Here is a 25,904-nt window from a genome sequence, read left to right as displayed (position 1 = left end):
AAAGTTCAGGGCAAATTTGGGATTGGACCTAAAGTTTGAGGTTTTTTCTGAAACAAAAAAAAGTTCAGGATTTGACCTAAAGTTGGTGATTTTTTAGGGAATTAGGCTGTGAAAGGTAATATGTAAAAGTAAACTTTTTTTTCTTAATAGGTTGATTGTTAGATCCATCGCTTATGTGCACTAAATTAGTTTTCGCACCCCCACTACCGGAAGTTTGGCATGTGTAATGAAAGTGTAACTAATCCATATTTCAATCATCAATTGTATTACATTGTTGTTAGCTCCAACAATTGAAGTTGTAAAATGCAAAAGATCCAACATGGATGCTTTTTTTTTCATCTTCTTCTTCTTTTCTTCACTTGAATTTTGCCTGAAATGCAGGATTGGTTGTTGTTCTCTCTCTCTCTCTCTCTCTCTCTCTCTCTAGTGTACTACACAGTCCATAAATTGGAGGTGAAGCCCTACAAAAATTCCTCCTTTCCTCCCACTTTTCTGGTCTCCACCTGAAGCCAGCCACCCCCTTCCATGGCGGCTTCTGCATCTTCGCGCCGGCTCTTGCCGACCCTCCTCCGCTCCTCCTCCTCCTACCTCCGCCGATTCCCGTCGAAGCCTCCCTCCTCGAATCCCAAGCCCACCCCCTTCTCCACCTCCTCCCCGCGCCACCACCGCCCCTCTTCTCCCCACGGCTACCTCCTCACCCGCGCCGCCTACTACGCCACCTCCTCCTCCGCCGCCTCCGCCCCGCCGCCGTCGGCTCCTCCTCCCCCCGCGAAGGAGGACGCCGGGAAGGGCAGGATCACCGATGAGTTCACGGGCGCCGGCGCGATCGGGCAGGTGTGCCAGGTGATCGGGGCCGTGGTGGACGTGCGGTTCGATGAGGGCCTGCCTCCGATCTTGACGGCCCTGGAGGTGCACGACCACTCGATCAGGCTGGTGCTGGAGGTGGCCCAGCACTTGGGTGAGAACATGGTCAGGACCATCGCTATGGACGGGACCGAAGGGCTCGTGCGTGGTCAGCGCGTGCTCAACACTGGCTCCCCTATCACTGTAAGTTTGACTTTTTCCCCCGTCTCTCTCTCTGCCCAAATCACTTTGTGTGGATGTATGCGTGGTTGTCTTTGTGGATCCTTGTTATGATCCGGTATTGCGGGGGAGAAATTGTTCGTCGATGTGATTGTCCCCCTCGCTTGACCAAATGTTAACGTTATTGTCCGATTTTAAGGTGAAAATGGTTGATTTCATTGTCGTGTCGTGGGTGGTTGGAGACTGGACTGGGGTGATGCAAATGATACGGATTTCCTGTGCAAGTGTGGGATGTTAAGTTGGAAAGTTAGGATTTTGGTGTAAAGTCTTGTGCTGAGGTAATGCAGCTCAAGAGGTGATGTTCCTGTTTTGTTTCTTCAGCTAAGAGCTGAAGCCCGAAGGATGATTTTAATTTGTGAAAGACAGAAGTTTCACTAATCGTGTGGTTGATGGAAAGCATTTCTTACGTGGTGTTACCATACAAAGTTCCATGTTATTTCATGAAAAGAAATGAAAGATTCACTACTAAGTTAGTTCAGAAAAAGTTGCGGAGGCGAACCACTTTTGGTTGACTGTTTGATTTGGGCTCTATGCTTTTGCCTTTGATGAATTCTCACGGAGACTCTTTTTTCAAACTGCCTTTTGGTCTGCCAGCAATATTTCCTTCTGTTTTAATGGAGTGGCATCTGTCTGTGTATTTTGGGTTATATCTGCATTTAGTTTGATTGGCCCATTCTGTTCCTTTTTTCTGTTGATACACATGTTTCAATAAATTTGCATTGTATATCTTGATCTGCTGCCTTTACGATGCTTCCTTTTTCCCTGTAGGTACCTGTAGGAAGGGCTACACTTGGCCGCATCATCAATGTTATTGGGGAGCCAATTGATGAGAAAGGCGATATCAGTGAGTAATAGAGAACTGATGAAGTACATGCTTGTTCCAACTGCTGCTTTGATCGCATGATCTTAATGGGTGAGAATTTATCTTTTTTGACAGAGACGGATCATTTTTTGCCCATTCATAGAGAAGCTCCATCTTTCGTTGAGCAAGCAACTGAACAGCAGATTCTCGTCACTGGTATTAAGGTATACGATTTTATATGAAAACCTAAATTTTATCTTCCTTGAACTTCTTTTAGACCCATTTTCGTCATATGCTGGCTTTATGTAAGTGAGTTTCAACAACTACACTGCTGCTTTCCCCTGCAGGTTGTGGACCTCCTTGCTCCATACCAAAGAGGTGGAAAGATCGGGCTGTTTGGTGGTGCTGGTGTAGGCAAAACTGTGCTTATTATGGAACTTATCAACAATGTTGCTAAAGCCCATGGTTGGTTTTTTTATACCACATGTCTTAAGGTGCAGGTTGCATCTTGTTGTTCCTATATGACGTCTTCATTATGCTTCAATAGGTGGTTTCTCTGTGTTTGCTGGTGTTGGAGAACGAACTCGTGAGGGTAATGACTTGTACAGGGAGATGATTGAGAGTGGTGTCATCAAGCTTGGTGATAAGCAGGTGCTTAAATACCACTCCTTTCTTTTTTCTTATTGCTCGTTGGAATACACGAATCATGTGGGATTGTTTTGCTTAGTTTAACCTTCAAACTACAGGCTGACAGCAAATGTGCTCTTGTCTATGGTCAAATGAATGAGCCTCCTGGTGCACGTGCTCGTGTTGGGCTCACTGGTCTGACTGTCGCTGAACACTTCCGAGATGCTGAAGGGCAAGATGTGCTTCTTTTCATTGATAATATTTTCCGATTTACCCAAGTAAGCATGCCCGTGAAAGGACATAAGAATTGTGTTGTTTAGTTTCTCTAACCGTCGCAAGAATGCTACTGTTACGATGCTTTCCATTTGTTTACTGTACTATCAATTTGTTCTGCAGGCCAATTCAGAAGTGTCCGCCTTGCTTGGTCGTATCCCATCTGCTGTGGGTTATCAACCCACTCTGGCTACTGATCTTGGAGGTCTTCAGGAGCGTATTACAACAACAAAGAAAGGTTCCATTACATCTGTCCAGGCTATTTATGTCCCTGCTGATGACTTGACAGATCCAGCTCCTGCAACCACTTTTGCTCACTTGGATGCCACGACTGTGCTGTCACGACAGGTTGGTTTGTTGATGCTTATTAGTACTAATCCAAAACGGTTCTTCTGATGGATTGATGACTTGTTGTGACTTTGAGCAGATATCTGAGCTTGGTATCTATCCTGCTGTCGATCCCCTAGATTCCACATCCCGAATGCTCTCCCCTCACATTTTGGGTGAGGACCATTACAATACTGCTCGTGGAGTGCAGAAGGTTCTTCAGAACTACAAGAATCTTCAAGATATTATCGCAATTTTGGGAATGGATGAACTTAGTGAAGATGACAAATTGACTGTTGCTCGTGCTCGTAAAATTCAACGGTTCTTGAGCCAGCCTTTCCATGTTGCTGAAAGTGTTCACGGGAGCCCCTGGCAAATATGTAGAACTGAAGGAGAGTATTAACAGCTTCCAGGTAATATATATTCCTATATTTTTTCCTCCCATCGGTTGATCCGGCTGTGTCCTGATCACAAAATATAGGGGTGATGCAGTATGATTTTAAATTGAAGAACTATTGATAGTTTTTGATTCATCTCGTTCTAAAAGCTCAACGTACTTGCTGGAGAGAATTAACTGGAATTCTATGTTGGACTTTCATACTATAGTCTTATCATGAAACTCCTGTATGCTTAATTATCTGAAAAAGAATCCACTAATGTAGATGCCAGTGTATTTGTTTGAATTGAGTCTTAGTCGCCACGCCAGTCTATTTGCTTCCATATGTTTCTAGCATTGTTTGGCTCCTAGAATGTTTTTTTTTTTGGTCAAAAGGGTCCTAGAGTTTACTTATTTAGGTTCTGGCTTTTTGCTTGTAGGATGCACATATGTCCTAATTCTAAATTTTTCTTACTGAATGCCATCAATATAGCACTTGTTATGTTCAGGCAAATTATCGTGTGCATTTATTAATTGCTTTGTGCTTTTTCCTCTAAAATTTTTGGCAGGGAGTGTTGGATGGAAAGTATGATGATCTACCTGAACAATCCTTTTACATGGTTGGAGGCATTGAAGAGGTTATCGCTAAGGCAGAGAAGATTGCCAAGGAATCTGCTTCTTAATCAAATCCTCTCTTTGCCAGTTCTGTTTGTCCCCTTCACTTTGTAATTGCAGGAACCAACATATTTAAGAGATAATTGGCCTGCAAGAGGATTGCTTTCGGATCAAATTTCGGGATCTCTCTGTCTCTTTCTTAATCTGATTGCAGAGTGTGAAAGAGAAATGGAGTTGAGGGCCTCAGTTGCTATGCCCTCTTTCTTCTTGTCACTTAATAAGCCAGGGAATGACTGGACGTGTATATTTTTTGCTTTGGTTTTGGGCATATTGGATTTCTTTAATTGAAGAAATTTATTTATGCTGTACTGCAGCATTTTCCCTATTACTTTGCCATGCATGGTATCTTTTCCCTTTTCTCTTGTTATGCTTAGGCATAGATGGGGCCGTGTCATATTTGATGGGATGTAAATACATCGGTGTCCATTGAGTACTTTTCAAGCATTTGCATTTTAAGACATCTTATATTGGAACTATGATAAAATATATATTGATTCAAAATGTTCCAATCGAGGAATAGTTCCTCAAGACATTGACACAAACGAGGTTTCTTGTTGCTTGTCAACTAGTATTCATTTCTTTGCAGATCTTGACTTGATTTGCATTCCAAACATCGGAAACCAAATTCAGTCTGGAATTTTGGGAATGCTAGCAGTTGGACAACTTTATGTATAGTAAATTTACTTTAGAAGCATCTTTTCTTCTTGACTACAAGAAGTAAATGTTGCAACCTCTCGACATTTGTGAAACACGGCGTACTTGAGAACTGTTCGAGCTTTTGTGGAAGCCTCTGAAAGACGGTACTGATAATTTCGGGTCCAAAATGTTTGTGCAAAACGTCTTCTATTGTTGCTCTGAGATGGAAAGTGCAAAGCCTCATGTCTTCTGGTGTAGTTGGCTTTGGAGGGTAGTAAATCTTTTCTGCTACTTAAATGCTGAAGCAATCCATCTTCATTGCCAGCTCCTTTACTTCAGCTGGACTCGGGATGAAAATCGGCAGAATGAATGAGTCGACGAGTTATTCCTTTACCAAGCCCTACAACAAGGGTGAAATACAAATATAAATAAAATTCCAGGCAAACTGGCAGGAGTCCCTGCCTCTGGCATATCAAGATTATTGAACAGTTGCCTCATTTCGCTCTTCCATCTCATAAGCTCCAAAAAGTCCACTGTTCTTAAAAAACGGAGCTGCATTAACTCGTGAAAATTCAGAAATAACTTGGTCCGGTGCGGTTCTGTCATTAACATGTGTACTGAGCATTCGCACTAGTGTTTATGGTTTAGTACAATGCAGGAACTCCACAAAGAACAAGCTTTATAGCGTTGAAATATCTGACATTTAAGCATTGGTAGCTTACCTCTCTGGCCATATCTGCAAGAACATTCCCCGAACACTCGACATGTGCATAAGCATGAACTCAGAAGCCACTATGCCATCAGGCCGACACGGCATCAGCAGCCCGTCCTCCACCATCTCCTTCGATCTCACTTCGAAGAACTCCTCCATATCCCTCTGAAACTGACTAGCAAAGGCTTCGGTGACTCCACGAGAACCGCCAGCGTACGGGATCCTTCCTTCAGTCCGTGCGTGAGAACCGACCTTCACTTCCTCAGGAACCTTGGACAGCCAGTGAAGCGCGAAAGCTGAGTGGATCAAGTTCATTGAAGTGGCTGGGTACAGTGGGCCATGGAAAGCCCCCGGAACTCCCGCCCGGCCGATTGGGTGGAAGAGCTCGGAACTCAGAAGAGGGTGTTGAAGTCATTGGTGGTTTGGTCATTGAAGAACACTTGGAACTGAGGTATCTGATCAGATCCTAGGCCCGCCTTCATGTATGCAAGGTTTATCGCGTTGATGATGGTCGATTATGGTCTGCACGCAGGTGAAGGGGCAAAAACGTCTTCAAAGGGAGGAGTTTCATATACCGCTCGATCATGCTTTCACGAAACACTTGTTTGAGTTTCTTGGACTGGGTTTCATTCCCGGGGAAGGCAAAGATTCAGTTCTGTAAAGCTTGCGCTCCCGATGGACTATACTAGAAAATAAATTTTGGTACTTGTTTTTCACTTTTTCAATGAGAAAAGTTATGCTGTTCCTGGGTGCACTTAGATTCGGTAGCATGTTCAGTAGTTCAAGAGATGGAATGTGCCATTACTAATGATTTGCCAGCTGACGAGTGGCGTGTCGCTGGGGATCAGCAGAGGGCGGTAAAGAGAGGCAGAAAGAGTGGCGAACGCATAAATTTGCAAGCTTACCCAAATATCATTACATTTCACAGGATTGACACTGTTGCTGTTATGTGCAAACTAAGATACAATCTCACCTAGGCAGAAGGCACACAAGGAACGACAACTCGATGATCAAAAGCTGCACTGTCAAAAAAATGAATCTGCATTACATTTGGTTCTCATTCGGTGCGTCGGTAGTGAATACGAGCAACAACTCACCTATTCCACTCTCCATTTTCAACTTCCTGATTCATCCTTGTACCCTCTCTGCTTCATGCACACCACACAGGCCAGGAGAATCGAGAGATGCCCGCAACTCAGCAAGATACAGGCACTTGATACAAATTGTCAGGGCTTGTGCTGTGCACGGAAGGACGTTCCAACTGCCTGGCTTGGAGGCAAAGGCTTTCCATTCACGAGCAATTGTTGAAGGAAATCCACACGGATCGATTTGAACTGGTAAGTCTGTTCCAATAATCAATTAACAATAAAGGAAAAGCAGACCAGGAGTCAATAGAACTCGCACTGCGGGTCATGGTTTATATCAAGGATAGTGTTAAGAGGAAATAAAGTTTGATAGCAAGTTGCTCATTAAGAAATGTGAACAAGGATATATGCTCACAAAATAAGTACCTTCCCACTCCAAGTAAAATCAACGAGACGGTAATAAGGATCCAAGAGCATCAGTTGATCTCCTTCTTTAATCTGCAAACACAAATCACAGGTTACAAATAGCAGTCAAGATGGTGAGTAGTGACTGCATGCAAAAACTGAACTCATAATTTGTGCAGGGTTCGCAATATTAAGGCACTTTTCAACCTAGTTTATGTATCTGATACACAAAAATTCATCCTTCGCCATTCTACCAGTGACGATACAAAGCCCCAGAGTAAACAGACATGGAGCAAACTGCGTGAGAGTCCTAGACTGACGTCTGAGATATAAGAAAATAAATAATAAATTTCATTGGTGGTCACCAAACTGAAGCGACTTTCAATGAGATCACTCATCTTTGATTTTTAATGACCCAATGCACTAAACTTCCAATTTTTTGCAATTGGTGCACTATGACCCAAGTCCAGCCAATTCTCTGGCAAAATATAACATGATGCCCACGTGGCAATGATGGAGATACACCCGCCAACAATTTGTTGGAAAATTGGCTACTTCCTGTGCATATGTTGCAAAAATTGAATATTCAGTACATTAGTTAATTGAAATGAAAGTTCTGTGATATGATTGGAAAATTCACTAAACTTCAGTGATGACGAATAAAATTTATCTGAACCACAAAGGAACCCAAAAAAAGTAGTAGATAGAGAGCAAAGAACACTGGGAACAAATCAGTAGGTCCAACGAGTGGATTTTCACATTTTTTGCAGAAAGGAACAATTACTTCTTACCATGTCATTCCGTATGCCATAAACTGAAAGGATAAAACATGTCTGATTTGAATCACATGCTAAATAATACCTGCCAAAACCACCACAAAGTTCATAATAAACAAGCTGTTCAAAGGATCAACAAGTGCGATATGATGCCTCAGACTTAAAATGGAACACACGTATGTGGAGTCGACTACAGTCAGTTTAATATCCATGTGAAAGTATTGCACCATTATAATACATGTGAAGCACACAATAATGTCCACAACCTGTGACTAAATCAGTTTGATCAAATGACACAAACCATGAGAACTTTGACAAGCAGAGAACTTACAGGGGAGAAACATTATCATGCTTTATGAAGAATAGCACCTTTCCAACAAGGGCTAGTGCTTTGTTAAGACCCTCAAATAGAAGATCAACATTTGCCTTTTTGTGGGAGGAACTCACTAGAGATAAGGACACGTCCCCGCACAAACAAACAAAAGAAAAGGAAATCAAATTAAATGCATTTCCAGAAATACAAAAGCTTTTCATAGAAAGTAAGAATCAGTCAAAGCAAAGGATTACAACTCACAATTGGCAGAAGCCAGCGATGATGCAAAAGACGTGAGTCGTTTCCCTTTGGCATGTACCTATGTGCACAAACCAACAGTTTTAAAGTAAGGATTTCATATTCGCATCACTAGCATCCACAGAAGACAGAAAATTGTTGATAAGTTTCATGAAAACCAAGGAGACAGCATCAAGAGAATTTTAACTCCCATAGTAACATTATAACTGAACTTTTGAAAGATATTATAACAATTCAAGAGTCAGTTTCTCTTATGTCTTGTTAGTAGGCAATAAATGTGCTAACTAGAAGTTCTAACTCCCCAAAATTCACAAGTTTAACTACAAATTATAAAATCAACCAGCTAAAAGAAAGTTCCAGTATCAAGTAGCTAATATCTTCACTCAAAAATAATTTACCTTCAAGAAATTATCTAGCTTGTCAAGAAGACTGACTATCTTCTCAACCTCCTCAGATGCATTCAGACCAGGATCCTTTAGCGCAGCAGCTTGAAATCCAGTAAGGGCCCTTTCATAGTTCTCTAGGTACTTATTTACCTGAAGATGAAACAACATTGAACAAACTGGGAAATGACTGGGAAAATGACCTAATTAGAGTGCCAATTCCATACAAAACATCACGTTAATGAACTTAAAAAACTCTTATTAGGCATTGCTCATCGGATCAATTGAAAAGGCCTCATGACTGCAAATTCGATGAACCATTAATCTCTCTTCATTCTCACTTCCTGTTCCATCTATAACATTCCTTTCTTTTTCTTTTTGGTTTTCTAGTTTATCAGCTGCCAGGTAGAAGCTGCTTATTCTTAGTGTTAAAAAAAGATAAATGTGATTTTTCTCAATTATTAAACTTCAGCATTAACTAAGGAGTCGTCCTTGATGTTAAATTTAATATTCATATATACAGGCGATCGGTGATAACAACGCATTGTAATATACACTACCAGTATCTATAGCAGACTCGTAATTTAATTTTTCACTTTTGAAACAAATATTCCAAATAAATCATTATGGAACAACTTATACACAGGGCACATCATGTGCAGCAAATGCAAATGTGTCTAAAAGTAATCAGGTATAGGTATTGTCTAGATCTACAAGAATTAAACTAGAGCAACAACGCAAGGTCCTGGTAAGTCAGTGTGCTAGTACTGGGAGTCTCCTCCCATCAATTAAAACCTTGACAACATCTTTTGAAAGCTCCCTTAAATTAAGCAAACTCTACTTAGTGGCTCATCAATCAGATTAATGGGTACTCTTTTATAAGGTTGATTAGTGGGAGAAACAGAGTTGATAAACTAGTGCTAGTCGGTTAGAGTCATTTAAAAAACGACAAAAGGAAACTCAAATTTATTTGGACTATACAAGAACCAATGATCTCGAATATATTTTTCACTGAAGTAATATCTGTTTCTTCTTCATTTTCTTTAGGTACGAAATGAAAAGCTTCTCCAGCTTGACATCTGAAATGATATTTAAAACCTGGAGCATCAGGAATGTCAATTGTGGTTCTATGGCACACCAAGAAAGTCAAACTGAAAAGGAAAAGCCTCTTAAAGGAAGAAGTAACGTGGGTAACGAGGAAATTATCCACATGGTATCGTTACTCTGGCCACAGTTTGCATTGCATCACTAATTCGAAAGAAAACTGACGAGAAAATACGGCACTAAATGCTTTGTTTATTTGCTTCCCATGTACAATTTCTAAAGCTATGCCTGACAAACTTGGTAATGGAGTGATCACATTAAAAATACACTGCCTTGAATGTCCAAGTGATTATGCACATTGCCATTTTCTGGGACAATTTACCCCATTTGACACCCAATTCCAATCATGTAATAAAAATTTACATCTCCACCCCCCCCCCCCCACAAAAAAAAAAAAAAAAAAAAAAACGGAAAAGTACTTGACATGTGACATTGCCTGCCCATCTAGTAGAAAGAATCCTCGGTGCAAACTCATCTATAAACAAGCATAATGACAAAAGGAACAAAAAAGTCTAATCATCTGCACACCCTTATTATGTAACTAAGAAAAGGAACAACAAATATTATGCGACATGCGATAGTCAGCTCATCAACACTCTAGCTGTTTACTCAATATATTCAAGCCCCAGCAAAGAACATATCAGAAGATGATTAAACATTTTGTCATCTTGATAACAAAAAAGAAATGACAAAGGCAATTTTCTCAACTTCATGATATGGCAATGTGAAGTATAAAAAAAAAAAGGTTCACTTACAGTAGCACAGTTGAAAAATAGGTCTGGATTGGATTCCATTCTTTCATCTTTTTCCTGATGGTAATCAAATGTTAGAGCATAAAATGGTAAAGGGTCTATGAGTACAACAAAAGAAAAACCTGTTAGTATCAGATGGATCTTTCCAGGTAGTTAAAAGTTCCATATTTACATCAAGATGGAAGGACTAATTAATTAATCAGCTTGGATCACAAAAAAGATTATAGGAATATTATAATGGTTTTCTTGCTTCATCTTATTGACACTTACAGCATTCTGATATGCTTTCAAAGACTGATGAAGTTTGCTAAGATCCCAGGCTCCAGTCACGAAAAAACTAGTGAGGCATGCATTTCCAAGGTTATCTGCCAGGTTTTAAATGATTCGACGACTAAGATGGATGATACACCTTAATGGAAACAAAGAAAGGGAGACTGAAGCATGAATCCCTGGGACGATGTAACCAAGTCAAACAAGGTCAAACTAGATGGAAGATTGTTTTGTCCTTACACCAGGAATTCCCATCCTTCACATCCAAAGCAATAGCTTCTTTTGCATGCTTTATGCTTTCTTCAACAATTTCTGCTTGGTTATCGGAACCTACATTCAAAAAGTTAGCATTAAGCGAAATAGGGCAGCCATATTAAGCAAGCCAAAACACAAGTTCTTATCCCTTCAAATTTTCTCCCTTTTGACAAGATTTTGCATCCCATCTTTCTCTTAGCTTCTTTGCATTGCTTGGCTTAGTTGATGTAGAGTGTGTCCCATTTCCTACTTGTTCTTATTTCATTTTATACTAATTTGATTTTACTTCAGTGGTGGTTTTGGGGAGGGATGTCACATTAGTTTATGAAAACTCGGCATTTCTAGAGGGAGATGTCCTCCTCCATTTGAATTTGACTCCCTGATACTTGTCTGAGGAGGACTCAGGATATCCTAAGAAAAGACGCCACTTGGAAGACAAGCACAATTATCAAATTACTCGCGACAATTTAATCCCGTGCATGACCACGACACAATACTAGTTTAATACTGAAATGGCATGAACAGGCACACTGCCCTTGTGGCAGTGCACCTGCACCCACAAAAATGAAGTCAAATGATGCTTCAGAGACATGATACTTTTGGAAAGACTTCTAATATAAATAAAAGAACATCCATTACTTGCACTTGCCTTGAGCCATTTTCCTTTCAAGCATTGACAGTTGACATAGAATCTCCTTGTTTGGACCCTTCATGATGCCAAACCACCAAAAGTTTCAGGCATAGATATTGACACCGACAAGCGGGCCAGATGGTTATCATTTAACACCTAGAGTATAAAAAGAGATACAAAGAACCTTGCTTAATGCGAGATTGAAGCAATTTTTTGCTGAAGGTAGGTCTCCCTTCTTCCAAATGCAGTTACCTAAACATAACCAAGCATCTGCAAGAGATGGATTCAACTTAACCTGGACCAAAAAAGTTTTGCTTTCACAAAAATTAACACCAAGCTAAAGAATAAAACACATGAAACAGCAAAACCAGGAACTCAGTGCTCACAGCTTTTGAGAGATGTTCTTCTGCTTCTTTCCTATAGTCAGGAAATACATCCAATATCTTTCCTCTTAGATATTCACATGTTGCTCGTTGTAGAGGCGATTTCCTCTTTTCTGCCGAACACAGAGACAAGCGAACACAGCGTTAATAAACCTGAAAATTATTTTCCCACTGTTAAAAGAGAAAAGCCCAACTGCATTATTTTCAGTTTATTACTGGTTAGAACATGAAGATTCATCATAACAGCAAAGAAGGGGCGCCAACCCTTTTACCAAAGTCATTTACGAGACAATGTCTATGCTGCTCAGACACAACACATTCATTCGCAAGCATTACTAAGATAACCAAATGCGAGAAGTCTGTAAGAACTTAATATCAGCTCCTTGAAGCATCTTTATTCCCTTCCCACCACTGCAGCCACAATTCAATGAGATGGATGAGAACACCATTCTTTTCATTGCTCTTACTTTTTTAACAATCTCACACTCCATTTTGCACTAACTCCAGCCAGAACAGAAAATTGCCATGTCAAAGAAGATGAGTAAAGCAGTCAAAAAGTGAACTTTTCAAATAATTCAACGAATAAAGATACGCAGACGAAGGCGCGGAAGCACAAAACCGACGTTTGTTTACATCACCAACTAAACAAGGGCACAGAAGCACAAGAAAGCTCCTTTTTCACTGGCATCACACGAAATGCACAAGAGCAAACACGGATCAAATCTTCCTCAACAAACTAAAAAAACCAAAGAACTCGCGTAACTCCCACACATCCCGCAGTGCAGTAACACGGGACGTGTCTTATAAGCACAACTCGATGTTCACATTCGCCACGCGAAACTTCAACAGCGCCGCATTCAACCTCCCCCGAAGTTCCGCCAACTTCCCGATCAATCAAGCGGCGAGTCCTCAAACACAACCCAACCCGAAGATCACGAAAGGGACCGTCAATGAAGCTCGCCAAAGCCATCGAATCGAAAAGAGGTTACCGGGAGGAATGGAATCGAGGAGCTTGAGCGCCGAGTTCGATTCGTCGCGCAGCTTCGAGAGCTTGTCCTCCGGATTGGAGGGGAAGTAGGTGTCCCGGACGCCATAGAGATGGTTCGCAGCTTCGGTCGCAGCTGCGAGCAAGCTCACGTCGGCTTGACCGCTCATTGCGGTCGCCGGCGCGGAGGAATCGCGGTTGATCGAAGTCGCCAGGATGGACGAGCGCTTGAAGACGGCGACGCCGGTGGGATCGAGGCGAGGAGAGAGGACCGCCGAAACGACCTCGTTGTGGCTTTGTTTTATCGCGCTCCGAAGTTTTTGCCGCTTGTGCGATTTAGTCCTCCAAGTTTTTTTGTTTTGCAATTCCGGTCCACTATCTTCGTCGATTTGTGCAGTTGAATCCTTCATTACTGAAGTCGTAAAACTGCTAATATGACCATTTTTTCTTTACTCCGTGCTATCTCTAACTTCCATCTCTCTTTCATACACATGATCTATCTCTTTTGTAGATTAGAAGAGTCAAATCTCATATTTATGATACTAGCGTCTCCATCCTAATTCGCTTACCATTGGGTCGTGTACCTAGTGGACAATTGCCAACAATCCTCTTTGGACATAGATGGGATATTATTGTATAGAGGCGAGGGGCGAAATCTTGAGTGGAGAGAGAGAGCGCCTTATCACACTAGATAAAAATATTAGGATACGGCAAAAAGAAGATAAATATCGTACAATCCTCAAAATAGATGATTCGGTGAACAAAACCAATCGTAATATGAAATTCAATATTCAAAATTGTATCTCCGGGAATCCCACTATTTTACGATAGACCGTCGGTGTAATATCCAATCGTTTCTTGACATGCGATTCATCCAATACAAAAGAATCAGGTCTCAGACAACTCTTGGCCATCTCGTTTTTGTGTCCAAGAAAAGCATAGAAACAGAAAGAAACAGCAACCTAGTCTTCATGATGCCCAGGAGTGCCAAAAATGAAAAACATAAGAGACAGCTTTGATAGCTGATGCACACGCATCACGTTCAACCGCCCCAAAAGCTTACGCACTCTCTTTTGTTCGCTAGCTCTAGACATGTTAAATGGGTCTTAAAACCCATTTATGACCCATTTAAAAAATAAATAGATCATAAATGGGTCAATACAACTTTGAAGAGTACATCTTAAATGGATCTTAAAGTTTTAAAGCTTATCATAAATAAGTCTTAATGATTTGAGTGTGGAATTCATTTCTAACCCACTCATTACTAGCTCTTCTAAATGCAACTTGCTCGTGCCTTTCGTTTCAAAGTAGCTTGTCTTTGGCTCATCCATCGCTGCTCCATTTCGGGTTCCATGTACAAATGCGCATGTCCCAGCAAGATCAACTAAGAGACCCGTTTCGGAAAACATGGAGAGGCCATCGTCGCTCATCACATTGTTCATCCTGGTCTCGTCGTGCTTCCCGGCCTTGTCGCATGACGTCCCCGCGGTCTTCGTATTTGGGGACTCGATCTTCGACGTGGGTAACAACCGCTTCAACAGGAACTGCACGGCCCAGGCTGATTTCCCGCCCTACGGGTCGAGCTTCTTCCATCACCCGACGGGGAGTTTCACCAATGGAAGAACCGTCGCAGACTTCATATGTGAGTTCGCTAACTTAAATAATGATTTTGTCAATTTGTTCTTCTATGAGTAAATTTTTAGATTGAGTTGAAAAGAAAATGTGGCAGCTCAATTTCTGGGCATCGAATTCCGGAAGCCATACATGGAGGCACAAAGTGCGGTAATCAATGGGAGCGAGAGGAACTATCCATCAAATGGCATCAACTTTGCTAGTGCTGGGAGTGGTGTTCTAAGAGACACAAACAAGGACATGGTAAAGAAAACATGCCCCGATTTTTTCCGTTAATTCTATGTATAAGCATAGATTTTCCAGTTCATTAGTATGATCTCATGAATTCGATTCTTCATGGTACAAAAATTCATGTCCTAACAAGCAAAAATTGTCGATTTTACGATAGGGAGTGACGCCAATCCAGGATCAGCTACAACAGTCCGGGCCCTAGTAGAGCAAAACAAAGTAGACAAGAAATTGGTCCGACAATCGATCTTCTTCCTCGAGTCCGGATCGAACGATGTGTTTGACTATTTCCTCCCTTTCGACGCCCCGACCCTCGGCCCCAATGCGTGCGTGCAGGCCATGCTCACCGAAGTGGCCCGCTTCATCGGCGAGATCTACAAGCTCGGCGCTCGCAGGATTGCGGTGTTTTTGCTGGGCCCCGTCGGGTGCATCCCTGCTCAAGCACTCTTGCCGGGGGTGCCAGTGGGCCGGTGCTAGGGGAAGATGAATTCGATGGTCGAGAAGTACAACCATGGCTTGGGGAGTTTGGCCAGGGACGTGCCTCTTAAGTACCCCGGCGCCCTTGTGTTTACGGCACGGTGTACGATATTGTTCACCGGATTCGTGCAATCCCCACGCGCTGTGGTACATAACGTCGCTCTTTTATCCCAATCGATCTACTATATGCTGAGAATCAAATTCGTTGCGAAGGTAGTAACGCTCATGTTACAAAGTATGCGCGCAAACTCGCAAGTACTCCCTGTAGCCTGTATATGTGTAGCATGAGCAAAGCATGACCGGCGGTATGAGATATACGAGTGAGCCATTCGTGTCTCGTGTTGTAAGGTCTTTCCGACGTATCGAGCGCATGTTGCGGTGGCAGGACGCTAGGAGGGATGCTGCAGTGCGGCAAAGAAGGCTACAAGATTTGTTCGGGCCCGAAGCGCTTCCTGTTCTGGGATTACTTCCATCTATCGGAGCACACTAATCATCTCATCTCCAAGGCCTTGTGGGGAGGCAAGCGATCTCGGATTCGTCCCATGAATCTGAACACGTTGGCCAACGTTAGCGTCTCTCGCTCGACGAGTTCGAAGAACGTTACAGGATGAACTTCGCATGAACATCCGGTTTCGCTTCAGACTTATGTCATGCTTCTTCCAGCTTTTCTCTATGTTGATGAGGACTTCGATAAAGAATAAAGTGTACTGATCAATACTCATTTTGAGAACGGAAATAAATTGGCTTTTCAAGATTAAATCCTTCCTATTTTGTTCGAGCACTTCAAAATCATCAAGAGGGAGACCGGTTTTCCCCTCCGCTTAGGCTGGTAAACTTGGAAGGTCGTATTGCCCCCGCACTGAAAAGGGATAATGACACAAATAGTCTCTGAACTTTAGAGCAATATGCAATGTAGTCCTTGACCTGTTGATAAATATTCAACCTAGTCCTTAGGCAGTATGAAAGCATCCAATATTATCATTCAATTAATTTAAGTTTAAGGACAATATTGAACATTTTTATATAGTCCATTAGCTAGTTTGAACATGTACCAAAAGTTTAGGGACTACATTGAACAAATTAAAAGTTAAGGAACGATATCGCACATTGAGCTAAAGTTCAGAGACCACATTGCATATTGAGTCAAAGTTCGGGGACCATTAGTGTCATTTTCCCGACTTAAAAGAAGTTTATTTTGAAAAAGGTTGTTAAGTGTCAAAATTGAAAGTATCATCCAACTTTAGAAAGTGGGCAGGTTTAAAACTGATTGGACAATTTCTCCTGATAGAATTTTGATTCACAACTTTGTTTAGAAGTGTCATCCAACTTTAGAAAGTGGGCAGATCCTAGAATTTGATGTTCGTCGTTCGTGGAGTCTTGTCAATTAGTGTATCCAAGTAGTCATTTGATAAGTAACCAGTATCTGCGTTCGCACGAGAATTCTCAATCTTGCATGGATATCGGAATACAAACAGAAAATTATTCCTTTATGATGAGGAAATCTAGTTTAGATAGATAAATTTTGGACTTAAAAGATATCCGCTAATCTAGATCGGATAAGATGCCAGCCACAATTCGGATGGGTGAGCCTAACAACATGGAAATTGTTTGTATGTGGTGGTGGGAGGCGTCGAATGTGTGCTTTAAACATAATCCCAGCACGTCCCTTCCTAAATTAGTTGCCATGTACTTTTTACCTTTCAATGGGGTCAGACCCTTATTCCCTCAGCGTTCGGTGTTGTTTGAATCCCATAAAGGGGCAGGCTGGGATTGTCCATAAGTGTTTTACAGCGATGCTGAATTCTTGTGCAACTTCGTTGGTGGCAAATGACACGAACCCATCCGAGAAATTGCAAGTTACTGAAGGAACATCCAGGGTTGATGCGGTGTGGTTCAGATTAGAGATGAGGTCGGAAGATGGAGTAGACATGTGTTTTCTCCAGGAGCAAGAAGGCCGTGGCTCGAGTCTGCATCAAAGAAAGGATGGCCATTTTGAGCGAGTGTCGAAGGTTGTACTCGGTTTTCACAGAGGATTAGCTTCGCTGGCTTTAGCATTGCTCTTATGTGGCTTTGTATGGAGCTGGGACACAAACAGCATGGGTTCTATTCTCATAGTTGTGGCTGATCGGGTGTCCTTGTCCTTCTCTCTGTGGTGGCTCTAGTTCAAAGCATAATCCAGGAAAGAAAAGCTGATTGGGTGGTCAGTCTTTTTTCTCAGATGAGAGGGAAGATGTAGTGCAAATCAGGCAGAGCCAAAAGTATATGATATGATCTTAGGATTCTCCTTACTTGAGGCTTCGGTGTGTTTGTGACCGATGGAGAGAAGTCTCCTGTTCATGTTAATTACAGTTCATATCTCAATCAAATGCCAAGGTGAAGTCATCCCACCAGGCCTTACAGTTGGTGCTTGAAACTTATTTTCATGAAGCAGAAAGATGCTTATTTCCACATTCTCTTTGGCGACAGTTTACACGTAATTGTTGCATATTCTCAGTCAATCGACCGCATTGGCTAAAAGATGCAAACTGCAGATTTTCTTAATGCATTTTCTGGGCCTTTTTATTCACATGAAATCCTAGTATTATTTTTTTTGTCAAAAACATGAAATCCTAGTATGCTCAGTCATCATTTTCTGAGATGGTCGATCCTCTTGGAGAATGCATGCAGGGTCCAAGGTATCACGGAAAGAGGAGTGTCTTTTTTTCCAGTCAACCTAGCCGAGGGGAGAATTGCAAGGAAATGCTCATGAGCATATGAGCCTTCAAATTTGTCCAGGTCTCACGGGCACCCTGTGATTTCACCATGAAATACACAACAAATCCGTGATTGTCATTGAAGATGAATTTTCACCAGGAGAAAAGCATGCCAATAGATATCTATGAACTTTTGACTAAGCATGGAGAGTAGAAGATGGGTGTAGGAAAGACAGCTCTTCTTGTAGGGAACAAGTTTATAGGATAGATGAATTAAGCAGTCAGTGCAAACCTCTTGAAACCCACAACCCATACACAAAGTATAATGCTGTTGTGAACAAAGGATTGCTTGTGGTAGCAGTATTGCACAAGACGTTTGATTTTGTATTTAAGTAAGAAGTCATAGGATAATTGAAGGTGAATTGACAATTCAGCAAGAAAGTTGTCGATTCTGGGAAAGAGTTGTTGATTCAGGATGTTTGAAGATGAATAGGCTTTTTTCATTTCTTCTTTATTTCACCTTCTCACCTTATTAGAAACAATTACAATACTTGCCTTTATATAGGCTTGTTACACGATTCTTGAGTGACTCATAAATATATTTAATATTCCAAGAAAATAATTCCTAGAAATTTACAAAACATTAACTAGATATAAAAATACAAACAGACTCTTGAAAATAATACTACAATAAACACTCTCTTGAGGGTCGAACAGACGTCGATAATTAGGTAACCGATCGACAACTTTGAAATCAACAGCTTGTTTAGTGAATCGGTAACCTCTTGCTCGGCAAGTTCCAATGAATTTGGTTTAATTACTAACAAGAAGTTCATTCAATAGCTTGTCAAAGTTTATGGACGATGACCCATTTGGATCTGTTGCCTCCTGTGCTTGTTTCTTCCACTCTGTGATTCTTTCCTTCATTTGTTTTCCCTTGTCTCCTGCCATCAATTCCCTCACTAGCCTTTCCACTTCTTCTCTCTTGACCACACCCGATAACTCCAAACCGATCTCCCATTTACTACAAGCGTAAGTGCAGTTTGTCCTTTGGTCAGCAACAGATGGCCAACAAATCATTGGGACTCCTGCGGACACACTCTCGATTATAGAGTTCCATCCACAATGCGTTAAGAACCCTCCGATTGACAAGTGGTTGAGAACTGCCTCCTGTGGACACCAACTTGCAAGCATGCTCCTTCCTTCTATTTCTTCCATGAATTCCCGAGGAAGAACTGCTGAATTCCCACTGACAAGGTTGGGCCTAATTATCCACAAGAATGGATGTTTGCTGTCGGCCAGTCCCATTGCAAACTCGATAAGCTCTTCTCTTGTCAAGACAGCCATGCTGCCGAAATTAACGTATAGAACTGATTTCGGTTCCTTCGAGGCGAGCCATCGGAGACACTCTGTGTCTTCTCTCCACAGATTGCAGTCAATGGATTTCAGGGGGCTCTCTTCCTTCGTTAGTTTGCTTAGAAGTAACGAGAGTGGGCCAATTGCATAGATGCGAGGAAACATCGATGATAGAGCATTAAGCAATTCTGATTCAAGGGCATCAAAGGTATGGAAAATCATTGCTGAGGCTTTATTTGCTCTCTCAGCGGCATCCATACAAAAATTGAACAAAATATCATCTGGATCCCTGCTACGAGGGAATAAGGTTGGCAAGTCCCACAATCTAATGTCCTTCAATCCTGGAATCCAATCAATTACTGTATCCAAATAGCCATTTGTTAAGTGGTTGGTATCTGCATCAAACATGATATTCTTAGTCTTACATGAATATCATATTACGAAATTAAATTCTTTTTTTTTTTACGAGGAAGGCTAGTTTTAGGTCGGTAGACCTCAGGCTCAAAAAATACCCTGGTAACCTAGGACCGGTAAAATACAAGCCAAACCACAGGTGGGTGGGTTCGGAATTGTTGATACCAGATGTTGTGGGTGTTCATACACAAGCCATGCGCATAATCCACACACGTGTCCGCTGCTTAATCACTGAGTCTACTCACGGGTTCAATAAAACTATCTTCCCTGTACCTTTTAATGGTGTGAGACCCTTTTCCCTAAACGTCCGGTATTGTTGGAATCCCATGAAGGCGCAGGCGGGGATTGTCCACAAGTGAATGATAGGGATGCCGAATTCTTGAGCAGCTTCATTGGTGGCAAATGACATGAATCCATCGGAGAAAATGCAAGTGACTGGAGGAACATCTGAGTTTGATGCGGTGTGGTTGAGATTGGAGATGAGATCAGAAAATGGAGCAGACATGTTCTTTCTGAGAGCATCACATAGAGCCAAGGCGTCTTGGCTCGAGTCTGCATCCTTGGGAGGAAGGCCGTCAGTGATGGTCAGGAACTGAAAGCCACGGAAGCCATCGAGGGCTCGAGGTCCCCTCGACTTCAATAAGCGTCGATGGTTATGCTCTGTGTTCACAAAGGATATGTCGAAGCCTTTTGTGTGCAGAAGCTTTGCCAGTTTTAGCATTGCTCCTATGTGGCTTTGGTATGGAGCTGGGACACAAACGGCATGGCTTCTCTTAGCTGTGGCTGATTGGGTGTCCATGTCTCTCTCTCTCTCTCACTCTCTGTCAGTATTTGCGGAAGCGTGTGTGCATACGTGTGAAATATAGCAAGGAACAAAGGCTATATGAGATAAAAGACTTGTATTAGCTGGGAACACAATGGAAGGAGGAGAGGTTTTCCAGCTGGTCTGCTGCAAGTTGGACGTCCACTACGCCCTATCTATAGAAGAGTTTCACCAACTACAAGCACACGCCATCTTGGACTTTTCCAACATCTGACAACACCCACACCCGTAAGTCACTCCATTTCTTGACCGGCGTGGCAACGTGGGTCCACTATTAACCTGTACCCCGCTTTCTCTCCTCTCTCTCTCTCACCTAAACTTTTCTGCCCGCGACCATTACTGTGGCTGATTGGGGTGTCCATGTCTCTCTCTCTCTCTCTCTCTCTCTCTATGGTGACACTCAAAGCAAAACCCAAAGGATAGAAAAGTTGACATGGATGGTCAGTTTTATATTTCATATGAGGGGGAAAGATGTAGCAAATGCCAGGCAGAGCCAAATATTTGCCGGACACCGATTCACTTTCTACTTGTAAGTTCCGTGAGATTTTTATAGAATTATTATCAACTGTTCTGAAAACTTAAGCCGTTAGATAAAATATTAATTTAATATTTAAATATTTTATCATTTTCCCCTCACACTTAGAATATCACATGGTATTGAGCAAGAGATCATGAGTTCAGATCTTTTCCAAGCTCCTATTTATCTCCCCGATTACATATTTTCGCGCTTTCGACTTAGGCCAAAGTCCAGTTACGTGTGAGGGGGAGTGTTCAAGTGATTAAATAATAAACCACGCATTCATCTAACAAGTTCTACACATCTTTACATGTAGCTGCTTTATTCTCCATTTGTTTCGCGGAAAATGAATAATTTAGAAAAATATTTTCTTTAAAATGATCGCGTGTATCTCTTTCATCGTCCACAAAAATATTTAGGCATACATTGTTATTGATAATGAAAATATTTTCATTGACTAATTATTTTAAGCGATACAAGTAATCATTTTTAGAAAAATATTTTCTAAATTATTCATTTTTCGTGAAACAAATAGAACTTTAAGTAACATACATTTCTCAATCACTGTGATCAGTTTATATACAGCCATGCGCTCTTTTGAATGATAAAGAGGAAAACTTCCACATAAGACAAGCGTGAGCGTTGAACTGGATTTTTCCAAAGTAGAATGATTGATAAATGGTTCCTTTTCACTAAATGGTAGATGAAATCTTTAGTTGGTAGATGAAATCTTTAGCTGTTATCACAGTCACAATGCTAAGCTGGCTTTTGAAAACAAATGAAACTGTGAAGAGCAGTCAGCAGACATGTTTTACGACCTGATTTGCCTTTAGAGCCTACCTTTTTGTCTTGTAATGGTTGTCCAGTGATGCATAAGTACTTGCAGCTTTGGACTTCGGTGCGTTTGATAACCATTCTGTTTTCGAAAATAATTTCTGTTCATAAATAATTTTTTTATTCTGTTTCCGTAAATAATTTCTAAACATTTGAAGAAATTTGGTAATGGCTCAAAATTTCCATTCCTGGAATAGAAAAAAAATAGAAATGCGTTTGGTAACGGGAAAATTACCAAAAAAGTCATAAACATTTTGCAATTGTGCCAATTCAGTCCAAAACCTTTTGCAATTGTGCCAATTCAGTCCATCCGGCCACTTTTGGCCGGGCGGGGCTGATGTGGACGCCGGCCGGCTAACGTGGCAATTTTTAATAATTTTTTTTATTTTTTTTTATTATTTTTATCATTTTTTGAATTATTTTTTCTCTTTCTTTTTTTTTTCGCCTATCTTCTTCCCCGGTCGCCGGTTCGGCGACCAGCGAGAGGCTGAGGTCGGCGAGGTCCACCTCGCCGGCCATGGGCGAGGTCGACCTCGCCATGGCCAGGGCGAGGTCGACCTCGCCCAGCGACGGCGAGGTCGGCCTCGCCCGGCGACGGCGAGGCCTCGCCCGGTCATGGCGAGGTCGGCCTCGCCCGGCCATGGCAAGGCTCGACCTCGCCGGCGGCGACGGCGAGGCCTCGCCCGGTCATGGCGAGGTCGGCCTCGCCCGGCGACGGCGAGGTCGGCCTCGCCCGGCGACGGCGAGGTCGGCCTCGCCCGGCGGACGGCGAGGTCGGCCTCGCCGGCGGCGGCGAGGCCGCCCGATCCGGCGAGACCTCGCCGTGACCGTGGCCGGGTGAGGTCGAGCTCGCCAGGCCATGGCGAAGGTGAGGTCTTGCCAGATCTGGGCGGCCTCGCCGTCGCCGGGCGAGGTCGACCTCACCAGATCTGGGCGGCCTCACCGTCGCCGGGCGAGGCCTCGCCAGTGCTGGCGAGGGCTAGCCTCACCCATGGCCGGCGAGGTGGACCTCGCCGGCCTCAGCCTCTCGTCGGTCACCGGACCGGCGACAGGGAAAGAAGGTCGGCAAAAAAAAAAAAGAAAGAGAAAAAAATAAAAAAAAATTCGAAAAATAAATAAAAAATTTATTAAAAATTGCCACGTCAGCCGCCCGGCACCGGCCGGCGTCCACGTCAGCGCCGACTGGCCAAAAGTGGCCGGATGGACTGAATTGACACAATTGCAAAAGGTTTAGAACTGAATTGGCAAAAAAAAAAGGTTTATGACTGAATTGGCACAATTGTAAAAGGTTTAGGACTTTTTTGGTAATTTTCCCTTTGGTAACTGCACAAAATTTCTTTTTATTAATAATATTTTTAAATATTTTGATCTTTCTTTCTCTTTTTTATTTCTTGGCCATGATCGACGACTGGCCATAGGTCAAGGCCGGCGAGGGCGTCGCGGCCCTCGCCGGCCTTTTCCAGTTCTTGCCCAAACCGGCAAGGGCCGCCGTCGAGGCTCACGGCTTGGGCGAGGAACGCCCTCGCCGGATCTGGCGAGGGCTAGACCTTCGCCGTTGCCCTCACCAGATCCTGCGATGGCGGCCCTCGCCCAAGCCGTGAGCCTTGAGGGCGGCCCTCGCCAGCTTGGGCGAGGGCCGCCTAGGCCGCGAGGGTCCAGTCGTTGCCGGATCCAGCGAGGGCAGCCCTTGCCCAGGCCGCGATGCCCTCGCCGGCCCTGGCCTGTGGCCAGTCGCCGGCCAAGAAAGAAGAAAAAGAAAAAGAAAATCTTTTCTATTTTTGATTTTTGTTCCCAAAATCAAGAATCAACTTTTTTTATTTATTCTTGATTCTGTTCCAAAACTGATTGTGGGAACAAATTTATGTCCGGGAACAAAAAATTTACCAAACATATTTCTGTTCTTTTTTTATTACCGGGAATAAAAGAATAGAATCAGTAACTATTTTGCAAGTTATCAAACACATCCTTTGCTGCAAGCAGCTTCCTAAAATGGTTGCTGTCAACGAAGAATTAGCATATACTCTTTTGAAGTCGGCCAAAAGATCCAGGATGGGACCAGTACATCCCCAGAAATCTTATCAAGAACTGGGAAGGAGCATCCTAAGCTTGCCGGAACAGTTCACTGTTTTTTCTCCTACAGCAACTGTACTATGCGGTGGCAGTCCTGTTCCAAGAGTGTCTTGGATTCATGCAGATGACCGAAATCAACTTTCGCGTTCACGTGAAGTCAGAGAATGCTCGCTCATCCATTTACTTGTTACGTGGTCGATCCTCAGAGAATGCATGCAGTGTCCCAAGGTGTTTCAGAAGAGGAGTGTCTTATTGCTCTGTCTGCTTAGCCAAGCGGAGAGTTGCTTCGAGAATGCTCATAAGCACGAGCCTGCATATTTTTCGAGGACAGTAGTGGATTCTAAACAATTTTCTGAGCAGCTTGAGAAGTTCCCATTCCACTTTCTCGCAGTAAATTCAAGGGGTCTCAATCAGTGGAGCCGAGGATCCATCATATACCCTGAAATTGTAAAAGATAGCAGCACTTCTTCCTTAAGAATTTGTGCGGACTCATTCACTTGAGACTGCCCAATGATGATGCTTTCAATCACTTTCCAAAGATGGCGTAACTTGTTTGCATGTCTCGCAGAGAGATTAGTGACCGGTGTTTATTTGGCTTTAGTTTAAATAACTAACATCTCTTTAAAAAACGAAGCAACTTTTTCTATCTTTTGAAAAATTTTATTCACCTTTTTCGCCAACGCCTTAAATTTATTATCTATTATACGAAATCACCAACTACTTTAGTATGATTTACTAACTTTTCTCCGACTAAGTTTTCAACTATAGTTTTGCGTCACCAACCCTTATTTGAGTTTGTACAGAATTTTATTTGGTTCTTTTCGATTTATCGGTTTTTTCATTGAGTTGCCACTTTAATTTGCTAATTTTATTTGGGAGAGCCGGTTCCAACTTGAAATAGAAGAGAGAGGGGATCGAGAGTCGTGCTAGGGCTTACCTATTAGCTTTATGAATTGTAAGTCTTGTTGTCTGGCGGTGGGGATGTGGGCTGGGAGTGGCATGAGTTTAAGTGTGGGCCTAGGGCCTTTTGTTTTTTTCTTTTCTTTTTTTCAGTTTTAGATTGTTAACTTGTAATTTAATAGAGTGATTTTCTTTTTCTAAATGTGCTGACCGGTTTCGAAGCCGGTTCAAACCCGATTCTACCCAAGAACCGGCTTGGTTAGTGTGGTTCTCGGGTAGAACCGGCGAGTTCAAGGCTCAAAACTGGGAAATGAACCGAATTTGATCGGTTCCCAGGTTTTTAATTCGTGAATCTACGCTATTCACTTGAGAATCGGCCTTGAACCGAACCGACCAAGTCGGTTTGGAGGGGGAGGGTTCCCAGGTTGAATGCGGAGCATTACTCCCTTATAACTTACTTGGACAAAAGTCATCAGTAATATTTGATCTATTCACGGTTTATTTACATTCATCAACATTTATAGAGATTTACCTGCACAGATACAAATCATTATATTTTGGCTCAAAAGAGTAGAATCATTCGATAACCTTGTGCCGAGTTGAGACGGCCAAAAAACTCATTCTTCCTTATGTCTTGGTAATACAAGAAGACAAATATATATAAAGGAAATGACCCTCAAACTCTTGATTTGAAACTAGGAAGGACATTAGATGATTCTTATGACTAGCAAAGAAAGTTGCTAAAATTGCAAGAAATTCTTAGACAGCCTACCATTAGTAGAAAAACCACATGTCACTTTCAACAAGCGGTGGCGACAAACTACCTTGAATCATGTAACTTACCCATTT

At 42.3% G+C, this 25,904-nt stretch overlaps 3 protein-coding genes and 2 pseudogenes across 4 annotated transcripts; 2 read left to right on the top strand and 3 right to left on the bottom strand.

The window, feature by feature from the left end:
• Positions 1–408: 408 nt before the first annotated feature.
• On the top strand, positions 409–4,488 carry LOC115669990 (ATP synthase subunit beta, mitochondrial-like; annotated as a pseudogene).
• Positions 4,489–4,743: 255 nt separating this feature from the next.
• Positions 4,744–6,254, bottom strand: LOC115670612 (loganic acid O-methyltransferase-like). Of its 2 annotated transcripts, none has more exons than XM_056308347.1 (2): positions 5,522–6,254; positions 4,744–5,398 (listed from the first exon to the last, which is right to left on the bottom strand). In XM_056308347.1, the coding sequence occupies exons 1-2, from the start codon at positions 5,824–5,826 to the stop codon at positions 5,278–5,280; spliced, it is 426 nt and encodes a 141-aa protein (XP_056164322.1). In that variant the 5' UTR covers positions 5,827–6,254; the 3' UTR covers positions 4,744–5,277. The 2 variants fall into 2 exon arrangements, with proteins under 2 accessions (XP_056164322.1, XP_056164323.1); XM_056308348.1 differs by having other exon boundaries at positions 4,744–5,199.
• A 149-nt stretch (positions 6,255–6,403) lies between these two features.
• On the bottom strand, positions 6,404–13,556 carry LOC115671504 (uncharacterized). Its single transcript, XM_030593097.2, has 13 exons — positions 13,116–13,556; positions 12,130–12,239; positions 11,928–12,038; positions 11,762–11,819; positions 11,098–11,187; positions 10,858–10,952; positions 10,591–10,644; positions 8,747–8,884; positions 8,352–8,409; positions 8,109–8,223; positions 7,793–7,862; positions 7,023–7,094; positions 6,404–6,854 (listed from the first exon to the last, which is right to left on the bottom strand). Exons 1-13 carry the CDS (start codon positions 13,519–13,521, stop codon positions 6,738–6,740), a joined length of 1,494 nt encoding a protein of 497 aa, XP_030448957.2. The 5' UTR covers positions 13,522–13,556; the 3' UTR covers positions 6,404–6,737.
• A 962-nt stretch (positions 13,557–14,518) lies between these two features.
• Positions 14,519–16,059, top strand: LOC115670635 (GDSL esterase/lipase 6-like; annotated as a pseudogene).
• A 2,560-nt stretch (positions 16,060–18,619) lies between these two features.
• LOC115672714 (7-deoxyloganetin glucosyltransferase-like) lies at positions 18,620–20,857 on the bottom strand. The gene is made up of 2 exons (XM_030594638.2): positions 20,185–20,857; positions 18,620–19,892 (listed from the first exon to the last, which is right to left on the bottom strand). Exons 1-2 carry the CDS (start codon positions 20,708–20,710, stop codon positions 18,955–18,957), a joined length of 1,464 nt encoding a protein of 487 aa, XP_030450498.1. The 5' UTR covers positions 20,711–20,857; the 3' UTR covers positions 18,620–18,954.
• Positions 20,858–25,904: the final 5,047 nt, after the last annotated feature.

Source organism: Syzygium oleosum, unplaced genomic scaffold (assembly GCF_021117445.2).
Source record: "Syzygium oleosum isolate NSW1041296 unplaced genomic scaffold, Sole_v2.1 Sole_v2.02, whole genome shotgun sequence".
NCBI classification, from domain to species: domain Eukaryota; kingdom Viridiplantae; phylum Streptophyta; class Magnoliopsida; order Myrtales; family Myrtaceae; genus Syzygium; species Syzygium oleosum.
Note: the sequence above shows the minus strand (reverse complement) of the source record. Positions and strands in the feature narration are given on the sequence as shown.

Coding starts and splice junctions, on each gene's coding strand:
- LOC115672714 (XM_030594638.2), bottom strand. CDS start 20,710: ATGGACACCCAATCAGCCACAGCTAAGAGAAGCCATGCCGTTTGTGTC. Junction 19,893..20,184: donor GGGTCTCACACCATTAAAAG/GTACAGGGAAGA, acceptor TGTTTGATGCAG/ATACCAACCACTTAACAAAT.
- LOC115670612 (XM_056308347.1), bottom strand. CDS start 5,826: ATGAACTTGATCCACTCAGCTTTCGCGCTTCACTGGCTGTCCAAGGTT. Junction 5,399..5,521: donor TTGCAGATATGGCCAGAGAG/GTAAGCTACCAA, acceptor TGTTAATGACAG/AACCGCACCGGACCAAGTTA.
- LOC115671504 (XM_030593097.2), bottom strand. CDS start 13,521: ATGAAGGATTCAACTGCACAAATCGACGAAGATAGTGGACCGGAATTG. Junction 8,885..10,590: donor TATTTTTCAACTGTGCTACT/GTAAGTGAACCT, acceptor TTTCATCTTCAG/GTAAATAAGTACCTAGAGAA. Junction 8,224..8,351: donor ATCGCTGGCTTCTGCCAATT/GTGAGTTGTAAT, acceptor CCTTATCTCTAG/TGAGTTCCTCCCACAAAAAG.